This window comes from Lonchura striata, chromosome 7, assembly GCF_046129695.1.
Source record: "Lonchura striata isolate bLonStr1 chromosome 7, bLonStr1.mat, whole genome shotgun sequence".
Lineage (NCBI taxonomy): Eukaryota > Metazoa > Chordata > Aves > Passeriformes > Estrildidae > Lonchura > Lonchura striata.
This window is the reverse complement of record NC_134609.1, coordinates 4,362,046-4,387,576: the sequence shown is the minus strand read 5'-3', so window position 1 is coordinate 4,387,576 and position 25,531 is coordinate 4,362,046. Positions and strand designations below refer to the sequence as shown.

At 40.3% G+C, this 25,531-nt stretch overlaps 1 protein-coding gene across 3 annotated transcripts in view; it reads left to right on the top strand.

Annotated features, from left to right (window-relative positions):
- Positions 1 to 25,531, top strand: part of PHYHIPL (phytanoyl-CoA 2-hydroxylase interacting protein like) — a 59,854-nt gene that overhangs the window by 27,252 nt on the left and 7,071 nt on the right. For 2 of the 3 annotated variants that reach the window (XM_031505167.2, XM_031505168.2), the window contains exon 2: positions 21,725 to 21,921. In XM_031505167.2, the coding sequence (XP_031361027.1) occupies positions 21,725 to 21,921 (197 nt within the window). Of the gene's footprint in view, positions 1 to 2,209; positions 2,417 to 21,724; positions 21,922 to 25,531 lie in introns of those variants that run through there. The other variant, XM_021535157.2, reaches the window with a different exon arrangement.

Genomic DNA, 25,531 nt, shown 5'->3' with positions numbered 1-25,531 from the left:
AAAGAGCTATGCAAAATCCATCTGTTCTTAAAAACCTGATTTCAGCTGCATAGAATAAGAAGTAGAGGAGAGAAAGGTGTATAAAATAGAGGCAGAGAGAATAATTTGGGAATTCTCTCAGTATTCAAGAACAGTGTCTGTTTCAAATGGACTTTATATAATGTTATAGCAAAGAGGTAACAAGATTGTGTGAGCTGCTGAAGTGTCTGCCACATTGTGGAAGGGAATGGATGTGGAACATAAGGCTTAGAGACTAAATACACCATCTTCAGGGAAAGAAATTTTCCAGCCTTACGTAGGAGATGCCTGTGTGCTAAGAACAGTTGCAATATCAAGGAGAAAGGTTTTGATTCAGCTCAGAGAATTAATGCTTGTCAGAGACAAAATTAAAACCTGATGAATGCAGTCTCACCCACTTTAATTTCTTCCCTTTCTGATTCTATATTTGTCCTCATTCTGTCTGTGCATTCATTCATATATTCCTCTCCCTTCCCACCTCCCCATTGACTCACACTCTCCCTTCCTGTTATTACTTCCTTTTCATTTTCTCTTCCTTTAGGTTCCCTTCCCACTCATTCAGTTTCTCCTCTGCCTGACCCCTCTGCACACATTTTCATCATGATGAAAAACATCAGAGAAATAAAGAGAAGAGAGGAAAAAAAAAATTAACAAGAAAGAATGGCAGGGGGGGGATGTGTGTGTAAAGAGTACTCAGTCCCAAAAGGGTGCTCAGCATTGCTCTTTCTCCTAGGATGTACTACAGATTTTTGAAGGTGTCAGATGAATCCAAGCACCCAAAATCTATTCCTTCTTTCTAGGCTGCAGCACTTGGCCGTGGGTTCATGAAAGGCAACACCAGAGTTCATTTTCTGAGATTAGCACCCCTGGAAACCATCATAAAGAATGGAAGGATCCCAAAGTCCAGTTTAGTGGAATGACAGACATCTAGCTGTGCATGGGGCTTGTTACTGTGCCAGATCAGTGAGGGAGGACACTGGAGGGGTCTTGGGACTGCAGGAAGAGAAATGGGAGCTTTAGGGACTCTCTGGATTTCCTTTCATGCAATGCTGACCAAGAAACATCACAGCCTCAGTCTTAATGGGAGCCTGCATGCAATGAACTGCTGTTTCTCAAAGCAACCAGTGTTGATGTCTCATGATCAATGGCTAAACAGTGTCAATTTTATTTCGGTGAAACAACAAACCTGTGCCAGGAATGCTTGTTGTAATGTGTGGTAGGAAATGGCCTCAAACCATTTTGTCTAGAAACCAGTGGTCCCATCCCAGCGTGCTGAGCTTGATCCAAAGTCAGTCTGTGCCCTTGAGAGAGCAGTGCACTCCTGCAGCCCGAGGCCCAGAGGCTGCTCCTTTGTCCAGCCTGCAGGCCTGTGGTGGGCAGGGAGCTGAGCTGTCACACCTGATGATGGTGCAGTGCTACAAAAGTTTAATTTCTTATCCTACTACTTTTTAAAAATTTCTCCTTCTCTGGCCCCGATCTTGTTCCTGAAGCTGGGAACTGATAAAGAAGTACTTTTCATAAAAGCTTGATAGGAATGGCACCACTACCATGTGGATTATTTCTCCTTCCCACAAAAAGGGCAGGTGTGAAGTGTGCAGGGCAGATAGCCAGAAATGGCTATCAGAAATTCCCATACCCTCTCTTGCAATCAATAACCTTCTGCTAGCTTTTCTAGGTTTATCAATCTAAAACTGGCTAATATTTCTTTCTGCAAATTCTTGCATAATTAGGAAGGATCAGAGTGGCCAGCAGAGCCCTTGCAGTTGGGTGTGATTTGCACACAGCGGTCGTGGTGGGCTGTGTGCTCAAGGAACAGGAAGTCGCCAAGTGTGGCTTGGGGATGGCTTTGCCTTGGGGACTCTGTCGGGTTATGGAGCAACCTCGAGACAAGCCTCGCCGCGGCGGCGGGCAGCTGTGCTCGAGGCAGGCCGGCTGGAACGCGGACCGGCCGTTGGCAGGGCCTGACCCGGAGGGGTTGAACCGCCCGGGAGGTTCCCGTGGAAGCGCGGCTGCCGTTACATAAGGAGCGGAGGGGGAAGGGGCCCGCTTCCGAGGCGGCGGCCGCGGCCCCTTTAAACGCGGATCCCGGGGCGCGCCGGCCGCCCGCCTCGCTGCTGCCCCCTCCCCGGCTCGCTGCCGTGACAAATCCGCTGCTCGCCCGCCTCCTCCGCCGAGCGCTCGCAGCCGAGCCGGGCGGCGCCGGGAAGCGCTGCCGCGCGGCTCTGCACCGGAGCCGGCCAGCCCCAGCCCCAGCCCCCGGCCAAGCCACAGCAGGCAGCGGCGAGGGGCGCGATGGAGGCTCCGCGCCTGGCGCACACCATGAGCAGCCCCACGAGCCCCTGCGAGGAGGTGATCAAGAACCTCAGCCTGGAGGCGATTCAGCTCTGCGATAGGGACGGTAAGCCCGGGCTCGGCGCGGCTAATCCCTGCAGACGTAAAATGCTGCTGCCCTCATGGATGCTAATGCAAATTAATCCGAGCGTCGTATGGTCCTTTGTTATCCCCCATGAATTTGTAGGTGCAAGTGTTCCCCACCCCTCCCGCCGCTGCCGCCACCCTCCTGCTATTGAGAACAAAAGAAGCAGAGAAGGTTGCACCTTGCTGGAGGGAAGGGAGGGAAAACCGCCGCTCCCTAAGCCGTGCCTGGCGTTGCGGTGCGATTACCCCGGGCAAGCCTGATGCACAACCCTGCCCCTGCCAGGAATGGACGCTGGGGCTTGTTCTGGGAGAGGCAGCAACGGGAGCCAGAGCCCGAGCTGCGGAGAGTCCGGAGCTAGGGATGGGGTAGCGGCCCTGGTGGGGTTTCGTTGCCCGCGTTCTCCAAAGTCCTTTGTATTACAGGGCAATTCCCGTGCTTCAGGTAGACGGGCGGATGTGCCGGCTGGCGCGGGCAGGCGGCCAGACTTGTTGCCGGTCCCTCGTGGGAGCCGTGAGGCGGCGAGCTGACCGAGCGTGGGGCTCGCACGGCGGGGCGCGGGGGCAGAGCGGGAGGGAGGCGGTTCAGCACCGCGGACAGCACCGCGCCGCCGGGCCCGGCGCTCCCGCCGCGCTCCCGCCGCGCCCGACCGCAGTGCCCCGGGGACAGCGGCTGCCAGCCCGTCCGCCCGCCCGTTCCCCGCAGGCAGGTGAAGTTTGGGCTCACAGCAGCAGGTTCGGCTATTAAAGGTCGCCTGTGTTGAAGCAAGCAGATAAATGTCAGGTGGTGACGAGGGCCAGCCAAAACAAGTGTACGTGCTCGAAGCGACGCTGACGGCTGACTAGGAGAGAGGAGAGACATGTCGTTTGTACCCAGCTGTGACTGGCAAAACTAAACACACTCACTGCCTGTCAAACAATGAACTAATATTTTTTCGTAGAGTGGCATATCATTTGTTCTCATGTACCAGATAATTTCTATCTTGTCGTTTCACATCGAATTCTTAAAAATCACTACTCATTCTTGGATACAAAATGTGCTTTGGGTGTGGAATTTGTGTTGCCTATAAATGTACCAAGGAATGGGAATACTGTATCAGTGATTGGTACAGTGGAATTAATGAAACTATTTCCTTAGGGTGAGTGTATTTTTGGAGCATAACTGTTAAAGCTGATGGCTATAGAGGGAGTCAGGCCAGTTTTCTGTTATTTTGTATAAATAGGGAGGGATTAAATACTTCACTTTATTTTTGACCTAGGCAGACTCTAACATTTAAGAACCTGCATTTTTGTAAGCTCTTTATTTTTCTTGTAATATTTAAAAAATGATAAGCCATTGAAATTATCAGTTATTATTTCATCAGTTTTTAATCAGTATTATTTTTATAGCTACATTAGAAATTATTTAATTTTTTTCTTTTAATGTTGGAATTAATATATATGCACTTCCATCCGTTCATGCCTTACTGCCACAGGAAACTGAACTATGTTTATAGTGGTGGAGATTGCACTGTTTTTTTGTTAAAACACTTTTTCACATATTAATATTCTTTTTAATTGTAGATATAATTAAAAATAGATAAATTATGCAATCTTTGATATCCACGTACCCTAAGTAATTGCAGTGAAGTAGTCCATGTTAATCATGACAAGCTCTATTTGGATCAACATACGATAGAAAAGGGCTGCTTGATTCCTATGGATAAATGTCATACAGACAGGCAAATGGAAAAATGTAGTATTTTTGTTTCAGTTACTTTTTGGTTAGACTTCCCTGGAAAACAACAACTTTCCTGTAGATGTGGCTTTACAAACTACCCTTCATCAAGCAAGCTGCCACCATGCAGGGCTGTTCCTCAATACGTGGCTGAATTTCCAAAGGAGCTGCCTGTATTGGGGATGGCAGGGAGGCAACTCAGTGCCTCAGCTGGCACAGGGCTGCTCTTGAGCATACTCCGATATTTCCTACAGGTGGCACTTATGCATCAAACAGCTTGTTTTAATGGAAACACAAAACAAGGAGGCAAAGGTTAAGGCTTTCATCTTTGAGATAATGTACACACCATACATTTAGATCCCTGAGTGTGTACATTTGTGTTATAAACACTTGCAATTTATGTTAGGCTATCTTTGTTGAAAAGGGTGATATTTTTAAGGTGATTGGCATCACTGAGGTTCAACAAAGTCTTGTTATAAATAGCAATGTATTATACATAGTAAATTATAATTATGTTAGATTTTCATATTCTGAAAATGTCCTTGGTCTTTAAGCTGTAGTAACGGTAAAGACAGCCAGTGAAACCATAACATTATACATCCAACAATGACAAATTCTTCAATGCACTTAGTTGGAATTGCAAGCACTTCTGCAGTAGAAACATAAGCAGTAATGGAAAATTTATGTCGATAGCAAAATATTTTTCTTGTTTTCTAAGATGAGAGGATTAATATTGAGATGTTTTATATTCAGCAAACTGGTTTATACCTTCTGTGAAGGTATATACAGGAGCCACAAACCTAGAAATTGGAGTAAGCAACTAATACTATCATGGCAGTTTATCTTTTTTAAATTTTTTTTTCTGGTTTCTTTCAGTGTTGTTTTTGCAGGCATTGTTATCTCTCTTAATGAATCAAAGCCATTTAAAAACTTAAAAATATTAAATAAGAGTTAAGAAATGTATGCACTTTGGAATTTTTTTAGATAAAAACTCCTGATAAGATTTGGTTCAAAGTGAATGCAACATTATAAAGCTAGTTATGAGCTGTTATCTTCAGAGGCATCTTGCATTATTTGCTCTTGTTCTTTTCCATGGGTCTAATGGCACAGCTGAGTCTGACGTGCAGTCTAACGTGTAGCTCCTCAGAACTCCCTTGAACTCACTCTGTGTACAGGAAAAAGTGCAGTATTTGTTATTTTTCTTTGCTATATTTGAACATTGTAGTCATACTTCTGTAAGCTTAGACCATGAATGAATGTTTAATCAGTGCTGAACATTCTGGTCACCTTTTTATAAAATTTGTATTAGCCTTACCTGGGGATTAAACCTTGAGTAGATGAATGGATGTCTTTTGTGTCCTGAGCATGCCGATGCTATGGAAATATAGCTGATGTCAGAAAACCATAAGTCTTGGGAAAAACCAAGCTTTTCACAGGCTTGGTAGAACAGTCTTGGATGTCAGCAGCTGAGTTTCCCGAGGCTCCTCTGCGGCTGTGCCGTGCTCCCCCTACAGATGATGCTCTGTGGCTGTGGGTCCCACCGGGCGAGAGCTCCCCTGCCCTTCGATGGCACAGACAGAGGGAAAGCAGAAAACACATATCAAAATGACACCTGGCAAAATGCAGAAAGGAGAGGAACACAGAAACAAACTCGGGGCACACAGACAAGGGAGTCAGGCAAGAAAACCGGCCCTGGAGATGGTAACAGACTAGAGGCAGTGGCTGGTCAAGGGCAAAAGAACAGGAAAGACTTGCAAGATGGGGATTAGGTTAAATGGGAATTGGACAAAATAACCTGGAATGGGAAAAGAAGATAAAGGAGCAAGGAAGGTAATCTAAGTTCAGGCAGCATGACCAGGAAAGGAAAGCTCGGGGGGGAAAAAAGTGAGGGCGTGTTCACCCAGATTAATTTGAAAAATGAGGAAGTACAAGACAGGGGTTACTGGGCAGTTTGGACCACAGGGCTCAGGACTCGCTGAGCAGAGAGACTGGGACTGAAAGGACAGCCTTAGGAATGAAGAACAGGACTTTTGAAGTGTGACTGGAGAAGAAGAAGGGAGAGGGACAGGAACAAGTTCAAGGAACAGGGCAGGGGAGGCCATGCTTTGGTGTGACTGCCAGAGAAGTGGTAATGTGCATCAGTGCATGACATCTTCCAAAGCCACACACGACCCCAAGATGACAAATGATCCTTGTTCATTTGCCAGCAGAGAAGGGTACCATGGAGTACTCAGAGTCAATGGCTGCTGCTCACTTCTGTGAGAGTAGCACTTTAGAAAAAAGGCTTTGAAGAGAACATCAAGCACATTAAGTAATTTTCCTGTGCCTCAGTTTTCCATGTGTAAAATGGAAGCATACTGCTGCCTCCCCTCACAGCAATGTTTTCAAAATAAACTAATGAATGTTTGTTAATCAGACAGATGCTGTAGTAGCCTGGAAAACCCATAAGGTGCATGGAAAAACCCATGATGAAATTCATAATTTTTTCTTCAGAGAAGAATATGAATAATGTGTAGCAAATAAGTCCTGGGACTACGCACTGAACAAAAGCAACTGGCTGTTACAAGAAAAATAGTTCATTATGTACGCACTATTCATTATGTATGCTGAATGAATCAGAATTTATGTGGAAAAATTAGTACATAATCATGCAGTTAAAGGCTATATCATAATCTAAACAAAGTGTCCAACATAAGGTTATTCAAGTATGCTTCAGTCTGGTATTTTCTAACCACTGATGGCTTGAACTATACAATCTCAGTAATGTACTTTTACAATTTTTTTCTGCCTTCATATATTTGAAGATAGTATTTAGAAATCAGGATCAGAGCTGGAACTGGTGTCTTGGCCAGTTTTGATCAATTTCATCACCTTCCAAACACTTGGCACCATCACAACTGTTTAGTCTACCAGGCTTGTAGAAAAACATTACATCATATAAGCTAAGATGTCATTTCTGGTTTATGTAAACAGCTTGTATCTTTGGCTCCTCGTTATTTGAGCATGTCTCATGTTTTCTGATTTATTTCAGGAGTTTATTACCAAGCTGGACTTATTGGAGGATCCAGAAATATTTTTCTGGAGTTCATTAATTGTGGTTTATATTGCCATATTGTGTACACATTCACCTTTCAAACAGAAGGGATAAAGTGGCATCATCCAGTCTCTGGATGCAATTTTCAAATCCCTTTTTTGGCATTATGGAGCAGTATCACTGCTATTTCTGAAATGTCATCATGTTTGTCTGAGAGATGGGAAAAAAACCAAATATCTAGGTAGACTCCCACATGAGGGACAACTGAGAGATCCAAATTTCACAGTAATTCTTAGTGTCCTGAATCTTTGTTATGAAATAACTTGTTTTTTTAAAAAAAACTATGACACTTCTGAGCACAGTTCATATTTTCTGTATCCAGTATGATAGAGAAGTGCTTGTATTTGTGATATTTTGATAGGACACAAAATTTAGAGTTATGCTTACTGTTGTTTTTTTTCTCTCCCTGGCTGCAAATTTGAGATTTAAATTCACTCTCTTCAAATTTCAAACTGTATCACATTTCTAGGGTTTGAGTGGTGGAATGGCCAACTAAGAAATATATTTCTTATATAAAATTATGTCTAACCTGTCTGAACCTGAACATTGTGGGGTTTTATTTTGATTTTTTTTTTAATCTAGTGCATCACTTCAAAAGCTCTCTTGCTGCAAAGAAAAATACTAATTAATATTTTAGCTTTAAATTCTTGCCAGAGACTAGTATTTCACATATTCCTCATTGTTATAACAGAAGAATACTAAATGGAGCCAAGCAACAAGTCTTCATGAATAATCTTTAAAGTTGTGGAAGAGAAGAAAACAAATTATTTGCTATGTCTTCCACTTCAGCAAGTATTTTATCCTGTCTTGGTTTATATCATAAGTAATGATGTCACTAAGTAGTAATGATTTGCTGGAAACTGTCTATTCAACATCCTGGTGTCAAGAAATGTAGTCATCCAAATTCTTCCTTTATATTAATGAATTTTTAGGGTTATTTTCCTTCCTTCTTCTTTCTCATCTTTTAGAGCTTTATGATGCCCAAACCTACATAATTGATTATGAGCTATTTTGTCTGGCAATGACCAAGTTATATATTATTAGCTATTTATGTTTTGCCTGTCATTCCATTTCTTCTCCTTTTCATTCAATATTTCTTTACTGCAACTCTACAAGATCCTTTATAAAGCTACTGAAATGCTTGATGTGTAATTATACTAGATTCACCTACAGAATCACTGTTTTTTCCCAGTGCTGATATTGCTGGGTTGAAACTCAAACATATAATATAGCTTTTGTAGCTAATTTCTCGTCAATTTTATACGTAAAGCATTTTAATTATTGTCTCCTGTGTATGTTCCTTCTTCTGTGTGTTTGTTTCAGATTAGAGATCCCAAATGCATTATTTTATTTATTCTGTAACAGAATCCACTGTAGCACTTCTTGCCTATGCTTGTAGGCCAACTTGTGCTTGCAGCTCCTTCTGTTTAATGTTGTCTGCACAAAAATGTGACCTCTCTTTAGATCATTTACAAAGACACAAAGCCTGGAACCAGCCACAGGCTCTGCAACAATGGACACGTGAGTTCCTTTCTTGTTTTTCCATATGTCAGTCTCACCTCTGCCAGCCCTGCAGATCAGTAGCTGTAAGTGAATATAATGGCAGGAGGAATCATTTAGGGGAGATAAATTCTAACCCCTCTGTGACAGTCACATTCTCTGGACAGAGAGACATAATTCTGTCTCTCAGGAGAAATACAGAGAGAAGAGAAAACAATCTTTATCTCTGCTCCTTTTTTTTCCCCATGTGGAATGTGGTGTGGAGATCATTTACCTGAAGTCATTGCTGGATTGGATTGTGGTGAAGGTTGTTTGGGTTCAGTGACCAATGGGATCCAGCTGTGGCTCAGAGCAGAGAGTCACGAGTTTGAGTTAGACAGGTAAGTAAGAAGTATGGAACTAAAGAAAACTCTGCTCTAGGATCACTTTGTGTGATTTCTTCACTCAGGTTTGTTTCATAATGGAACATTCTTTATTTGACCTTGAAATGTTTTCCTTCAGCACAGATTTGCTTAGAATTCATTGTAGCATTTGTAACTGAATCAGTTTTCACAGTGGTGTTTGTAGTTGAATCATTAGTCAGTTTTATTGTTCTCGGAGTGTTCTTGTTTTATTTCTGCTTGAATGAGCAAGGTGTTTTGCATGGATGTTTCCAAAAGCAATGATTAGCTGTACTGTTTTCATAACCTAACAAGTGCTCTTCTGAGTCTTGACAGGTGTAGCAGCTGCCAAGAATGGGAAGCCTAAAAACTAGTTTGGTGTTGCTCTTTCATTCCTGCAGAGTGACAGAAAGAATTATCAGGGTTGCACTCTTAGTTCCAAGTGGAATGGAGTTTGGAGTTTATTTCTTTGATATTGGAGAAAGTAATTCCCAGCTGGCAGCTCTAGGAGAAGCAGTTGAAGGAATTGCTGTATTAAGTTTTGTATATCCAAGCACTCTTGTTTGGAGAATTCTTTGGTTTGCAATCATCTGAAGCATCCCATAAATGTCTTTCCTGGGCTGTTCCATTGGTTTCAGTAAGACTTGGTGTAAAACCTAATTTCATTCATAATATGGCATGATTAAGATCTTAAAAGTGCTGTATTTTCCTGGTCTTTAGTATGTGTGTTCTATCTTATTTCATACAGATAGGATCTCATTTGGAGTTTTTCTCTATAGGTTGTAGTTTGTCTGGATTTAATCTGTCTTTTTTATAAGATAGATTTATATACTTGTTTATATATTTAACCTGTATTTATAATCTGCATTTAACTTCTGGCTAGAAATAACATTTTTAAAAGATTATTCTGAGCATTTTTTACTTCCATGTGTACTCATAGTTGAAAACATTTGGACTTCAAAATAAGCAGGATAAAAAGATGTTAAAAGGCTCTTTCAGTCTTGGCCAGCTGTAAGTTCTAGTGTACAAGTATGTGTGGAGTGACTCATGCTGTGTTGTTGTTTTCTTAATGCAACTTATGTGGGTTTATATAAAGGAAAGTATAAAATTAAAATCAGGGAGTGCAGCAGATTGTATTTTTTTTTCATGCTACTAAGGTCCATCTTCCATGAAATGACAATAAGTAAATACTATGCACTTATACTTTCATTATGAACTTTATGCTAGTAACTTAATATAGATGTTGAGTAGTAAGCATGTGATTTTCAGAGCTCTGTTTCTAATGACCTTCTGGCCTTTACACTTCCAGTGTAATTCCAAGACATATCTCAAATCACAGAAACTGAAAATCCCCTCAGGCTGCTGACTGATTCCAGTAGATCATAGAGAATTTATGTCCCTCTTGTGTGGAACATACTGGAATTTTAGGTAGTGTTACCTGTGCTGTGATGACACAGCTACCACCTTATTCCTCGTGAAAGGACAGGTTTGGGCAGTAAGACTTCTCATGGCATTTATTGTAATTTTCTCATTTCTGCCCATGTATAGAGGTTGCTTTCTTCCCCCCATAGATGGAGGCACCTGAAACTCCGGTACAATTCTGTTTCCTCTGTCTGTGAACAGCTCTGTGCCATGCTTTGGAACCCTGATACAAAGAATATGTCACTTCTGTATTTCTCTTTGTCACTGTTTAGGTAGCATGGAGTTCTTAAATCAAATTGATATCCAGTGATCTGAGTAGAGCAGCCTTTCTAGAGCATGAGAGTTCCATTTCAGGTTTTGTGACACATCAGGTCTACCACGACTTGTGTGGTAGGAACCTATCTATTACTTTGTGCTTTCTCATACCTGGAAAAGTGCAAGGAAGACAGAACCACAATCTCCATGTGTAGTGATTCTCCTTTTTCTATTTTTGTGTATTCTATAATGCTCAGCTGGTTTTTGTGTTGCTTCCTTGAGCAGACCATCAGGGAGCCCACTAGGCTGCCTTGCAGGGCTGTTAGCCCTAGTGCAAGTGTGCAGTGCTGGAGATGGAAGCCAGAGAAGGAAAATAATCCTTCAGTGTATCTCAGTATGCTTATTAGATTAGCTCATATAGTAGAGAGTGGGAACTGGAAAGCATTCCTTGAGATGCTTTTAAATGCTCTAAATCCAAAAGATGAAAAACTAATCTAAATATGAATTCTTTTTAAGTACCATACCCAAGGGGACTTGTTTGGCATTGTGAATTTGTAGACGGTTGTGTAGCTATTCCTCTATAGCTAATCAATTTTTGTCTTGTCATGATTATGATTGGTGCCATTGTTGCAGTCCAATGCCTGTTGATAGTCTGCATAATTAGACTACAGAAAATTTGTAATGGGAACTCTTGTAAGTATCCAACTGAGATGTGCTTTTTTTAAAGAGCAATTTGAGAGTTATTGAGGACCATGGATTTGAATCTGATGTTTTTAGAATTGTTGTAGGTTTCTTTTAACTTAATTGCATCAAAACTTCACTTTGAGTTTTCTCCTCTTCACGAAGCAATTTTCATTAGCTAACCTACAGGAGAGATCTGTCCCAAATGCCATCAGGACAGGAAGCTGATGAGCTACAGCTGAGCCTTTTAATAAATATGCATGGTCAGTGCATACTCACTATGTCTGAGAGAGGGGTGAATTCCAATGTGGTGAAGACTCTGCTGAAAGATTTCTTTTGAATACAATATTTGTAACTGTGTCATCTTTATATTCTAGTAAGAGTGAAAAGCTTGAGCTCATCATAGCCTTCTTCTTGATAAGGAGTGTTTAGCAGGATCCTCTAATTTCTGCATGCTTCCCTGCCTTAAAGAAACTGGCAGCAGCCTAGGTTATCTGTGAGCTCTCTGCTCTTGTCAGAGGTTCAAAAGTTAGAACAGTCAACCAGTGGCAGACCTACATCTAAAGGCCTTGGCAGTGTTCAGTTTCCCTAGGAAACCAGCTAAAAATTGAACAGAACAACTCCTGCCAAACTAAAAGGACTCTCAAAACCCCTATATCTATTTGTCAGGGCCTGAGAGAAAGTCTGAAACAGGCATACAATTCTGAAACGTGTATACAATTTAAATGTAAAATAGAACAGTACAAGTTACAAAGTAGAATTTCCTGAGCTATTGTGAATACGTAATGCATTTAAAATCACAGCTAAAAAGCACAAACTGGTGTAAACCAGAGCCAAATCCCATTCCTTACAAGAGATGTGTGTGAAAAGCACACAGCAATTGCCAGTGCGCTGAAGTAAAGAAATGCTCATTCATGCTGCACACTGCCAGGGTATCCAGAGAGTTACAAAAGCCCACTCATGCTGAGCACCCTACTTTCTCAAGGAAAATGCTTAGTAAAACTATGTTCCCCAGCCTTGAGTTCTCTCTGCTGCCCTTCAAGTGACGAGTTTTGCCTTTCTGTCTGGGCTTCCCTTTACTGAAAGGAAGTGGATTTTAAATTAAAAAATCCTTCTGTGATTAAGGCACTTGCAGTTTCAGGGAAGCTGGCAGGTCACATTAAACTCATGTGAATGCAAGGCTGCCTCATCTTGCTAGATTTGAACTCACATGACTCAACTTGAAGTAGAGAACACGTTTTTGGTTTAGATGAAGACACAGCTGCAATAAATGGCACAAGTTGTTGCCAGCCAAAGGATGAGGTAAACCGATATGAATGAGGTTCACAGTAATAAACTAAAATGGAAGGGTTTGTCTCTCTCCTTTGTTTAATGACATGTGGAAGTACAAATCATGAAAGGCCACTCACTTCTCTAATACACAGTTAATATTAAAAGCAATGGAAAACTAAGGGCAATGCTTTGCCTCAATTACACTGTTAGCTGAAGAGCACTGGAGCAATTAGGCCAGTGACCCAGAGCAGTGTAACTTGGATCGGAATCTGGCCCCAAGCAACTTGTCTGGGGTCATACAGTCAGTGCCTTCATCTGAGATCTGTTTTCCTTTGTTGTTAGTCCTGGAGACATAGGCAGTTCCACAGTCTTGGACACAGCTGTACATTTTATTCACCGGAAGAGACAAACCTCACACCATTAAAATCTTTGTATCCCTTCCTGCTCCAAAATCTGCCCGTTTAGGAATCAACAGGCTGGGAGTCTGCTGAAAAATTTTATTCCCAGTTTTCAGCAGAACAACATTACAAAAACGCACCACAAAATGGGTCTGAAGTATGGTCAGAATTTCACACTGGCTAGATAATAATAGAGATCTGATAACACAGACTTCTGCTAAATGAATGAAGTGCATACAATAGGTTGATCTGGGAGAGATTTTGTAGTCGTTTCTGACATACTTGCTTTCCAAGTCTGGATTCTGTATAACTGAAGGTATGCATTATACTCAAATTCTAGTTGTATATGACTCTAAAGGTAATTTTAATTTTTAAATGGCATTTAAGTTGAGCAAGATGGGGGTTTAGAGCCTTTTACATCACTTGTTACCTTCTTTCCCTTTCAGCAACTGAGAAATGCACATTTTAATTAAAATTTGTTTTTCAAATGTATCTTGTAGCCAACACATGCTGAGAAGAGCCACTTACCACCCATGTATTGCAAGCTTGCTGTGCAGAGCAAAATGAGAGTATTTAATTAGGAGTAAATACTGTGGTGGCTTTGTGTTTGTGCCCTGCAATAATGTCCTTTTTGGTTTCAAGAAGACAGAATTGCCCTTGTCTGGTCTGATTGCAGAGCTATGAAGACCAATGGTTTGCTAGTAGGAGAAGTTTTTTTTTAGGCATACTGTAACCTTTCACAGAAGGCCGCAGAGAAGCTTTTTTAGCTTTACATGACAAGGTGCAGTAAAAAATGAAGCCATGTTTAGTAAAAGCAGTCTGAGAACCTTAGAGGCAACTGGGTATAAATTATTTTGCATACAGGAGTCACTCAGCAGACAGGATGAGGAGCAAATCGCTGATTGATAGTGGTGACATTTGCACTGTCTCAGCTTATCTGGCCAATTCAGTTTGTTTGGTTTTGGTGTTCATGGGTCATAAAAGGAGATCCCAGCACTTCCCAGCTCTCCACCCAGGGATCTGGTCAGTCCTTAGAGCATGGAAGTGTCAAAGGATCTCTATAGATCTCCATAGCTTGGATCCAGGGGAGAGTACACATGACAGCATGATGGCAGTTTAAAAAAAAGCCTAAGTGGCTTTTCAGTCTTACAATTTTCCTGGTGCTTAGTGAAGAAAAATGTAGCTACATGATTATTTATTTCAGTTGCATATTTCCATCTGAAAATTAAAGTCCTCCTTTTTCATATTTTCTCCATTTATTTTTAGCACAGTGAAAACTAAATTTTGTGTGAAGCCATGTGTGTTTAGCTAAGCATATTACTGTGTTAACACTCCTCAACTTATTTGTAATAAAATTGCAAAAAGAAAAGAGGAAAAATTCAATAACAAAGACCCAACCTTGTGGGACACCAAGTACTTTATAAAGGCATAGAGACCTCTAGTTTTCTTACAAAAATCTTCAAAAAATATTTAGGAGTAGGCATAAGGGGAACTCTAAAAAAGGTAATTATATCAACAGAGATTTGCATCTATTTCCATTTCAGTACTCAGTCTAGGGGTTTGGCTGCTATTGACATTCTGAAAATATGGTTTAATTTTGAATGGGTAAGGTATAAATATTAAATTCTTCCAAGATGTCAGGGTATCAAATAACAATTAAATCATAGTGAAAGGATAAGGTCAGCCTTGCCAATTTAGCCATTGATCTGATTTGCAGTTGGAGTTTGTGTTACACTTTGGGTTTGTGGAGTTTGTGTACATAGTTATAATCATGTTTTCAGAAGTTCTTGAGTAACTCAGCTTAGAGTCCATTGATTTCAATAAGACTTTTGCAAATAATTTAGCTATTTCTGAAGATGTTACTAATTGTTACCTAAATTTTTGCTTCAAATAAGGATAGGTCAAAAATCAAAGGAGGAATTGCTGCTGATTTGGACCATTTGTCTGATAGCAACAGAGGACAATGTACAGTGATATATCTGAATTTTCTGTATGGTAATAGCAAAAGAAACAATTATTTTGAGGAATTCATTTAATGATGCATTTAAATACACTACTTATTTAAAATTAAATTACAGTTATTAAATAATTTGTTTATAATTGAAGTTAGCAAGCTATAAATTCATCCACATTCAAGTTTAATGGTCCTGAGATATTTGATCCTATCAGTGCTTTCAGAAAAAGTATTGTATTATGTAATTATGTATTTGACACAGAAATTCAGAAAAAAATATTCTTGAAAAGATTACCCCTTCTAAAGTATTAGTCCAAAGGATATTTCTGAGTCAGTGACATGTACATTTCTTTACTAAGGAGTTCAGAAATTGCCTACAGTGTAAAACATACTATTTATCCCCATGGTTTTTCTTTTATCTCTGGCAGAAATCTTGCACATTGGTGTTGCATCATGAGAATGAGTCAAATTGGAAAATGTAATTTTGGAAATGACTATAAAAGCTAACTTCAACTATCTCTTAGCTTCTGTGACTTCCCTCTCTAGTCTCTGAAAATAATTAGATTCCTCCAGGGCAAAGTTAAATGTGAGAGCTGCCTGTAGGTACTCAGATTACCCCATCTAGGAAACTGCCTCTCTTCACTGGATGCAAAGTGAGCCTGAGGAGGCTCACTGCCCAAGGGGGATGTTTTTTGTCAGTATTTTTGTCTATATTAGCATAGTAAAACTATTAGTGGTTTCCACAGTAGTCTGGAAAATTCATATATATAAAAATTCACATATATATTTTATGTAAATCAAATGAAAATTGTACCTAAACATCATTCCAAATCATAGGCATACTATCTTTTGGAGAATAGCCTTTGCTTTTGGAATAGCAGATGCAAATTTTGTATCAAAATTATTCCAGGTGTAGTTCAAGATATCTATGGTCATATCACAGGAGTGAATATTGTTGGTTCTTTTCTTGTTACTGTTTCTGCTGTCATATTTAAGAAATATTTGGGTTATTATTAACTTAGAAGGAATACATATGGCCCAGCAAATCCACTGTTGAGAATCTAGTATCTATGCCAAAATTTATATTCCATAGAAATGTTATAATGTGACTATTTAATTTCTGCTTACTAATTATAGTTCCCTTCTCTGTAAAGATACACTTAATTTCCTACTGAACATAATGTTGTATTCAGTGCTTGCTGAGAGAATGAGCTGTAAACCAAAGCCCTTCAGTTCTGATAGCATAACCATGTTCCAAAATCTGCCACGGTAGCTCTGCTTGCTGCTGCTGGCTGTCAGGTTTGCCACTTGTGTGTTGTGTATTCCTGGTGGTGTTGGTGGAACACACCTGTCTGAGGAAAGGAAGCCCCTGAAGTCCCATTGACATTTCTCCCTCTCTCAGCCCCTAAACTATTAGGCTAGCCCAGAGATATGAGGCCTTGAGGGGAGGAACATCAGGAGATGGGCAAAGATTCCAAAGAGGCTCTCACCCCAATGTGGGTGTCCAGCTTTTTATTCTATGAAGTGTGGGGGGAAGAGCAGGGGGAAAGAGAGCGAGCAGGAAGGGTCATGGTCTTTTCTAGGCTCTGGACAGGGAGGGTTTCTCTGCCTCTTTGCCAACCCTGTTGGGGCATGAAGGAGGGGTCCAGGCTTATCTTGATCAGAGTCACAGGGGTCCCAGGAAATGAGGGAAAACATGGCCTGAGTGGAATGTAACACCCCATCTGCTTTTGTTCAGGGGCGTTTTGTCCAACTGGGCATCTGGGCTGGGTGGGTTTTTGGGGCTCCCAGTCAGTGGTTTCCCATGGGCACACATGGTCCCTGCCTGCCGTGCTGCACTCCAGGCTGCAGAGCGAGGCTGCAGGCCCTGGGCACAGCAGGCACTGGGAAGCCAGGCTTGGAGAGAGCAGGACCTGGGAACTGGCAGCCTGCACATCCCTGGCTGGCAGTGGCAGGAGTGAGACTGGGCTGCTGCTGATGGGAATCACGGCGCCACTTGTACAGTACATTCATCCTCGTGTGAGAAAGAGGAAGAATTGAGTCCTTTGTAAGGGGCTGAGACAAATTTTTCAGCGCAGAAACCAGGCAATCCAGAGATTGCTCAGTGCTTTGTTTATGTGGGCACTCTTTGGGGGGCATCCTCAGCTGAAGAAGATGCCTGTACTGAAGGCACATTTGTACTCACAGAGTCCAGTTGTGTTCTCTTTGGTTTGTGTGTCGAATATTCCTGCTGAAGTCAATGTCCCAGATTAGCAGGAAACAGATACAATAAGCTGTTAAAACCCTGTAATAAGAATCTGAATGTATATGCACCTTTCAAAAACATTCAGGAAATACAAATATACATGTTATAGTTAAGTAATGCTGTATTTTTTAAACTATTTCTAAAAGATTTTGGACACAGTGCACATTTCATACTAGAAATACACAGCAGTAGTATTAGACAATGGGGAGGAAATGAGGAGAAGGTTTAGAGGAGTTTATCCTTCTAACAGGATTTCTAGGGTCAGGCATTCTCTCTTTATCTAATTTAGGAATTAGTTTTGCAAGGATACTTATTTAGAAAATATTCCTAACTATGCTTATATAAGTATAAAAATCTCTATTGGGCAGTATTTTACCAGGATACTGGGGGGAGAGGGAGATACTTGAGAGTCTTCACACTTTGTTTTGTACATGAAAAGAGGCACAAACAAAACATAAACATTACTTCTGTGGTTATGGATAAAAAATTGAGCTTTGAAATAGAGTAACTATCCTAGAGAAGTGCACTTACATAGCCTAACAAATAACACCCTTGATTTAATATTTTTTGAATGTTGTTGAATTCATATTTCCTCTGTGTGATTCCACTGTCCCTCTTGAACAAGGTGTTGGTATGAACATTGAAATGTTGGTATTCAGGTTGATTATTTGCTTGGTGGGGATGTATTGTCCTAGCTCTGTAATTCTATATAGTCAGCAGCTCGACAGGGAGCCATTCATTCCTAAGCACAGGAGGAAAATATGAGACTGTATTTTTGCTTAGTTGAATTTAAAGTAGCAGCTAATATGTAATTTCCTGGCACTTCCCTGCCATTTTTGATGGTTATACAGAATGAAGTTCTCTCCCTTCTATTGAATTTTTGAAGAAATTAAACACCTTCTTAGTAAATTGGAGAACTCACCCTCAATTGCAGCAATTAAATATTGTCAATTTATGTAATTGCAATATTTTACCTCTATAGATCTGATATATAACATATCCATTGGATTATCAAGACAAGAAAAGGTAGAAACTTTTGAATTTCAGAAGGTGTAAGCATTTCTCTGCTTATATCATGGGAGTTCCTGTTTGTAAATGAGTTGTTCTCAGTTGTTAGCATCCACATCTATAAGAGGATTTCTTATGTCATGGTACCTAAGACATGTGTGCTCTTAGACATTGATCCCCTCTCATCAAACATTTCTTCTTCAAAATAGCATAGCTAATATCTCTCATTGTATTGAAAATATTAACTTGAAAAAACCACTTTCTGATTTCACCAGTGCATGCATTTTAAAATCTGAATAAGGTGAGATTACTTTTTTAAAAATGCAATTCATATAAAATTCTGTTTGGCCTTTAGTATGTTTTTTACATGTATCTATATATATAACACTAATCTTTCAGGGTCTCAGAAATTGCTTCTCATCCTCATCTACACATATTTTGATTTTCAGATATCTTCACAGAATGCATTAAGAACCTCTTATGAGCTTTTAATTTTGTACTTTGTGCATACAGTCTCACTTATTTCTGGCTCACGAACCTGAGTCACATTTCCCTCATCACATTCCTAGGTTTTCATGGAGCTGACACCTCACAGAAGTAACTGCAGGAGTTAATGTCTTGTGTGTATTTCCAGACACAATACATCCAGCACCTGGTGCACCCTCTTCTGCATGACAGCAGCCCTGACAAATGAATTTACCCCAGTGTATTGGAATATTGTGGTGACACACAGGATGTTGTGGTCACCATGGTTCCACTGATTTTCCTTGCAGTCACTGGTTGTGGGATATCACCAGGCCTTCCCCATGCTTTTGTCTTTCCTAATTCATTCAGTGGCTTCTGGATGTCTCACCCACCATAAAAAATTTGCAACAACCTAGAGGTTGCTTTGAGGTGCTTGAGTGCAGTTTGGGTTTGGGCGAACAGAGCAATCGCCACAATCTGGGCTTTCTTTTTTGTAGCAAACTTTCAGTCCTGGGAAAAGGCCACTGTTAAAGGTGGAGGTTCTTCAGGAGCTTGGCATGTTAGGTGTGCTTAGGTTTCTTTGTGGTCTTTATACTTCCCCTAAAATATGTGTGTTTTATCGCCAAGTTTTCTGTCTAAACACCACCCTACCCCTAACCCAGCACCATGGGATTCCAGATCACAAAGATATAGGAGCAGCAATGTTGGGGCCCTGCTGGGATGGCCTTGGTGTGCCTTTTCCAGCCCCGGTTTTCCTGAAGCTGTAGGCTCTTTAACTCTTTCAACCCTTACCCCTACTCTAACCTCAAAAATTACCTGGAGATTTTCTGCTTGATGTTTACTTAAAGCTATTTATTCACTTCAGAAGCAAAGAAATTAAAAGGAATGGGAGTGCACATATCTGAAGATGTGTGCCAGATATTAATACTAAGAAATGCACAGAAAATGATACCTATTTCCAGAAGCACTTTTGCTCTTTGCCACTGGTGTTCTCCAAAATGTTTCTTTCTCTCCATTATTTTTGTCAATGGTCATTACTGCTTTGCACGTTTCCTGAGGCTTAGCATGGCTCAGGCCCTGGGTATGGAATACAGGAACTCATTTTTAGGCAAATAATTCGTACATTGAGCTATTGTGGATTTATGGCTTGGATTACCTGGCTGCATGTCTGTTCAGGATGTTACATGGTGTTCAGTGTGCTGGGGTCTCAGGCTGTCCAGCTCTGAGAACCTCAGCAGCCACTTAAACACAGAGCCTTGCTCTTGGAAGAACCGATCGCATGAAGCCTTTTCAATGTACCTGGAAGAGCTTTCAGTCATCTTTCAAATACAAATTGCTTGCAAAAGAAAGCAGTGCCATTTTCTCCCTGCTGGCTTTCTGAAATGTCATGTTGGGAAAAGCACTTACCACGTCTTTCAAATGAAGAGAAAGCTTTCAGTAATGACTGGTAGTTCTGAGTCTGTTGCAGCCAGTGCAGCTCTTGAAAATGTCATTGTGTGTGGCACAAATAGGGGGGCATTCTGAGCAAGACTGCGCACTAACTGATTTTGGTATTAGTTGAAAAAGAAAAAAAAAAAACAGACAATAAATGTTTGAAGAATAGACAACCTTTTGGATGTAAATGCATAAAATAAGACAAAAATAGAAAAATAGTTTTATTAGTTCTTGAAGTCATCAGTAAAAATACATTATTCACAATACTAGCTGGAGATCTATGAATTTTGCGGAGTCTGTGATTGAATTTCACATATCTATGAGCAGAATTTAGAACAATCAGGACAACAGTAATATTCTTGCACTGAAGTGCTGGAATAATTCTTTGGCAGGGCATGTTGAAAGGCTGAAATGTTCCTAATGTTTTCCAAGTAAACTTTTTACTTGTATTACTGCCTAAACACCTCAGAGTTCAGGTTTTTATCATTTTTTACCAGTTATGATAAAAGTATAAATACTTTTTCTATAATTAGATGTGACTATGAATAATTCATTGCCTCACATCCCCATATGAGTTTCCCATCTTCATCATCTGGCCAGAATTTGGGAGCATTCCTCCCTTTCTTAGCTTTTTGTTTTCATTAGCTTTTTGTTTTCTCCTTTGGTTCTATCTGTCCTATCTATGTTCCATTTTCATTTTTTTTTCTGTTCTGTTTCTTTACTTCTTCTCTTACATCATATAGATTTTTTTCTTTTTTTTACCCAGTATTTTTTCTCAGCTTACGTTTTTTTTTTTCATTTGTTCACTTTTGGCTTGCATCTTATGTAAGTGCAAGAACACCTAACGTTTCTGAATTCTAATGTTCATGGAATGCTGAACTATGAAGTTACCTTGGGAACTAAGGGGAGACCTAAATTTAGAACCAGAGATTCTTTTTGGGGTCAATGGTCATTTGTTAGTCTCCCATATGTACTTAGAAAAGAACTTCCCAAGGAAACTGCCAGGTCTCAGCTGGGAAAATGGAAAGAATAAAGAACAGAAAATGAAGTTTGCTTGTGTGTCTCTTCTGCTGTGGCTCATCAAAGTGTTAATTGTTTCATTTCACGGGAATTGCTGTTTTAAATATGTGTACAGGGCCATTATGTTACTTGTGGGCATTGCTGGCTTCTTAACTGAACCTTGGAGCACTTGATAGCTTCAGATGGTTTGTCCTGTCAAACACACACAGTGGTGATGCCAGCCACTCTGTGCACCGTGTTATTAGTGCTTATTCACCTGAGGAATTTATCCCTTTCCAATGCTTTCCATCACTGACATCCAGACTTGCTTAACTGTACCCCACTGGCTCCTGAGGAGCCCCTGAGAGCCTTTCTGAAAGGTTGTTCAGGGGTGTGCTGGTCCTGGAGCACAAAACACTGATCAAATGGGTTCTTCACTGAACAAATTGTGCTTATTTTCTATGCAGGGAATAAATCACAAGATAGTGGGATTGCGGAGATGGAGGAGCTTCCAGTCCCACACAACATCAAAATAAGTAACATCACGTGTGATTCCTTCAAGATTTCTTGGGACATGGATTCTAAATCCAAGGATCGCATTACTCATTACTTCATCGATCTCAACAAGAAAGAAAACAAGAATTCCAACAAATTCAAACACAAGGTAATTTTCATTTAAAAGTCAGGGCACAAATGCTTGATTTTAAACAGATGAATCTCTACGTTTTATTAACCTTTCAAAGCCAGGCCATGGGAAACAGGAATTGGATATCCAGTAAAGGTGGGTTTTAATTAATCTGATGGAATTCTGGTTTACTCAAAGTGCTTTCTCTGTCTCCAGCCTATGTGCATGAACACACAAATACATTTGTTTCACGGAGAACTGCACATTAACTTCTGTTTTATTTGACAGCATTTTTGGAACCTCTACAATGTAGTGCAAGACTGCCATTTTTATTCCTGACTATTTCTTTATCACTATTTACAAAATGTGTGTATTCTCTGCCTGTCCTTGTTCAGTGACAGACTCCTGAGAGCAACACATATCATTTCAACAGAAGAGCCACAAATTCTAATGCACTTCAGGAAGGCTTCCAGCAATTTTAGTTTGCAGCATTCAGCACTGTGACCTGAATATTCATCTGGCCTCTTTCCTCAAGCCTCTGGTGCAGGAACATATTGAAGGCATTGCAGGATCTGCAAATGCCTTACTTACCAAATCCAGAAAAATTTGCTTTGACCTCAGAATAGTTGAAATACTGAGATATCTAGAGAATCATTGAGATAGAACATCCTTCAAATTTAAAAATAATGTTGGCATTATCTAAAAGATAAAGTTTGCCAAGGCACAAATAACTGTCCAAACAAATATAAGGGCTATAATTTTCTCAGCACCTAAATAACTGTTTGTTTCTAAGCCAGTGGGATAAACAGAAGATATTCCCACCAATTTCTCTGAGACTTTTTATCGTGAGAGTATTTTTTATGAGATTTATGTTAATGGCAGGTGTATAATTTTCTTATTTGAACTTTTTTGTTGCTGTTGTTTTTGGTTGGAAGCAACATATGCAGTAAGATTTAAAAAAGCGCTTACTGCTTCTTGAAATTGAGAATTTTACAAGCTTGGTCAAGTTGTTGCAGTTCCTAGCAACCAGTGTGTGAAGCACTACTAAACCTAGTCTTATAATAAGCATGTATTATGCCTCATTTTTAATTGTAATAGCAAATAAAATAGGGTACTTTTGTTTTTGAGGGTACTTTTTTTTTTTAATTCCCATTTTACATTTCAGGAATAAATATACTCTCTAAAGTGGGATGGATTCTTTCTAATTTCATTTATTTTATTATTCTACTTGTTTTTTCATTCATGTGCTGACTGGTGTATACTTGGAACATTTATATTTGTGAAAAGTACAGCCATCCTAGTGGAGCAAACACCACATACACTTCAGAATCTTTATCACAGTGATGAGACTAGACTTAAAATGGAGAGGGGAGGAAAGGATATTGGTAGTTTAATAAAGAAAAGCTATTAGATTTATTTTGTGTTTCTCAGCAATTCCCTAGCTATTTATTGTGCAGTAGCGTTTAGTCAAAGTACAAAGGTAATTGGTTTTGTAAGAACAGGAGACTAAAATCTATCAATTAAAATGTTGATTAATTTGGATGTCTTGTTGGAGTTAACTAAAAATTGATTGCTACTACTAATTTTGTTAGTGACTTGGTTAAGATTTTTATTGTGTAATTTTCTGATGGTTTTATTCCCAGATTGAATGACAGAGATCCAGAGAGTAGAGAGAGCGTGAACAATAGTAAAGCACAGACAGCTCTGTGCCAGAGCACGTGGGTGTTTGCTTTCATGCATCTTTAGTACAAGCAGGTTTTAGCTCACGTTTTGAAGGAACTTTGGTAAATGATTGAAGTGCTCAGATTCCAAATGTGTAACCCAGGTGTGGTTCAAGGCAAGCATCCTTCCTCCCTCTAAGGTCGGCCATAGGAGTTTCCCAGCTGAAGCTCAGCAGCAGGAGCTGATGGCCCAGCAGGGAGCTGACTTCAGTCCCCACCCATCGGCTGCCTTCCTCACAAAGCTTTTGCATGAAGGAGGAGGCTAGCACTGCCCTTTCTCCTAGCAGAGCGTTTTTAGAGAGAAAACAGTGAGCCCTATTGCCTAGATATAAAAAAGAGCATTGGGATTTACTCCTAGGAGTCACCCAGCGCCCTGAAGATGCCTGTGCAAGGAGAATTCACCCAAACCTAGCTTACAGGTAGGGCAAGTGCCCATCTCTCCCACAGGTGTTAACACAAGGGACCAGCTCATTTTCTAACTTATACAGAATTAACACTAAGTATCAGTTTGCTCGGATGGCAGAGTTACTTGAGATATAAACTTAACCTGCTAGATCCATGCTGTACCTCAGGAAAGGGAGCTCTTTGTTTTCTTGTGGGATGATTCAACCTTCCAATACTGTTTCTGGTGGTAAATATATAAAGTATATGTAGGGTGTATAAAGTTTTATTATTTTTGACTATTGTCATAATCTCTGTGAAGGAGAAGGTTTGAATTGGTAGTGGTGTGCAAAGACTAGAATTGTAATATGATTTTGTCTTTTCAATTCATTTTGCATCCCTCCTCTCATTTTTAAAATATGGATATATGATTGCTCCCATGTAATAAGAAAAATACTCAAATATTTAGCAAAACTGGGACTAGAATCTGGCTGTGCTGAGTTCCCACAATGTGTTCAATGAAATGGCCTGGCAAAGGGAAGGGTGACATGAAATGGGAGAAAGTTGAAGACTGAAAGCTTCTTCTTTTCCAAAAAAAGGAGAATGGGGTGACTCATACACCTTGCTGCTCAGTTATTCAAAGCTTCCAAGCTGTTCTTAGAAATTATTGCCATCTAGGTACCTTTAGAGCTGTCTGGTGGGTGCTGGTAGTGGAGCAGCCATCTGCCACTCTAAAATCCTGGCTCTCCTTGAGCTGGCACAGTACCTTTGCACTTTGGTGGCTCAGCCAGGGATGAGAGCTAAGCAGAAGAGAGATGAAAGGGAGAAGTGGAGAGGTTCCCAGAGGAATCTCAATGTGAACATTTGAACATTTCTTCTATGTTGTGGTCTTTAAAAAAAAGCTGTGTTTGCTTAGGAAAAAAACCAGCAGGTTAGAGTTGTGAGAAGCATCACGTCTGCCCCTCTTCTCCAGCTGTGCAAGACATAAACCCCTTACTTCAATGTGGTGGTCTGCCCCTTTCTACCCTTTTTTTTTTGCTAGTCTCTCTCTTTTTTGGTATGGTTAAAAGAGGTTGCTGATGCACAGCTGGAAGGTAAACCTTTGACACCTGGGGCAACAAGGCTTTTAATGTTACATGAAAACTGACAAAATGAATGGAGAAAAAGCCACCACTGCGGTGTGAGCACAGAGATCTGACCCAGGTGGAAGCTGTTTTTACCATAACTGAATAAGAGGTGACAGGAAGACCAATGATGTTAACTGTGGTGCCTGCTGACTGCATTAGCAGTAGCAGACTCAGTCCAGTGGGATGCCTTTCAGGGTGGTAGCTTTAAATGTCATTTGGTGTTCTTTTTTCCTTTCTTTGTAATTTTTCTCTACATATTATGAATTGTAGCATGTTCAACTGTCTCCTTTTCAGATAAAGTTTTCATACAACTATAATCTGATTTAAATTATAATTGGCAAAAGAGAAATGACAACAAAATTTTACCTTGGACTATCACTCAATTACATAAATTCCTGTAATATCCCAAGCTGCTAATTT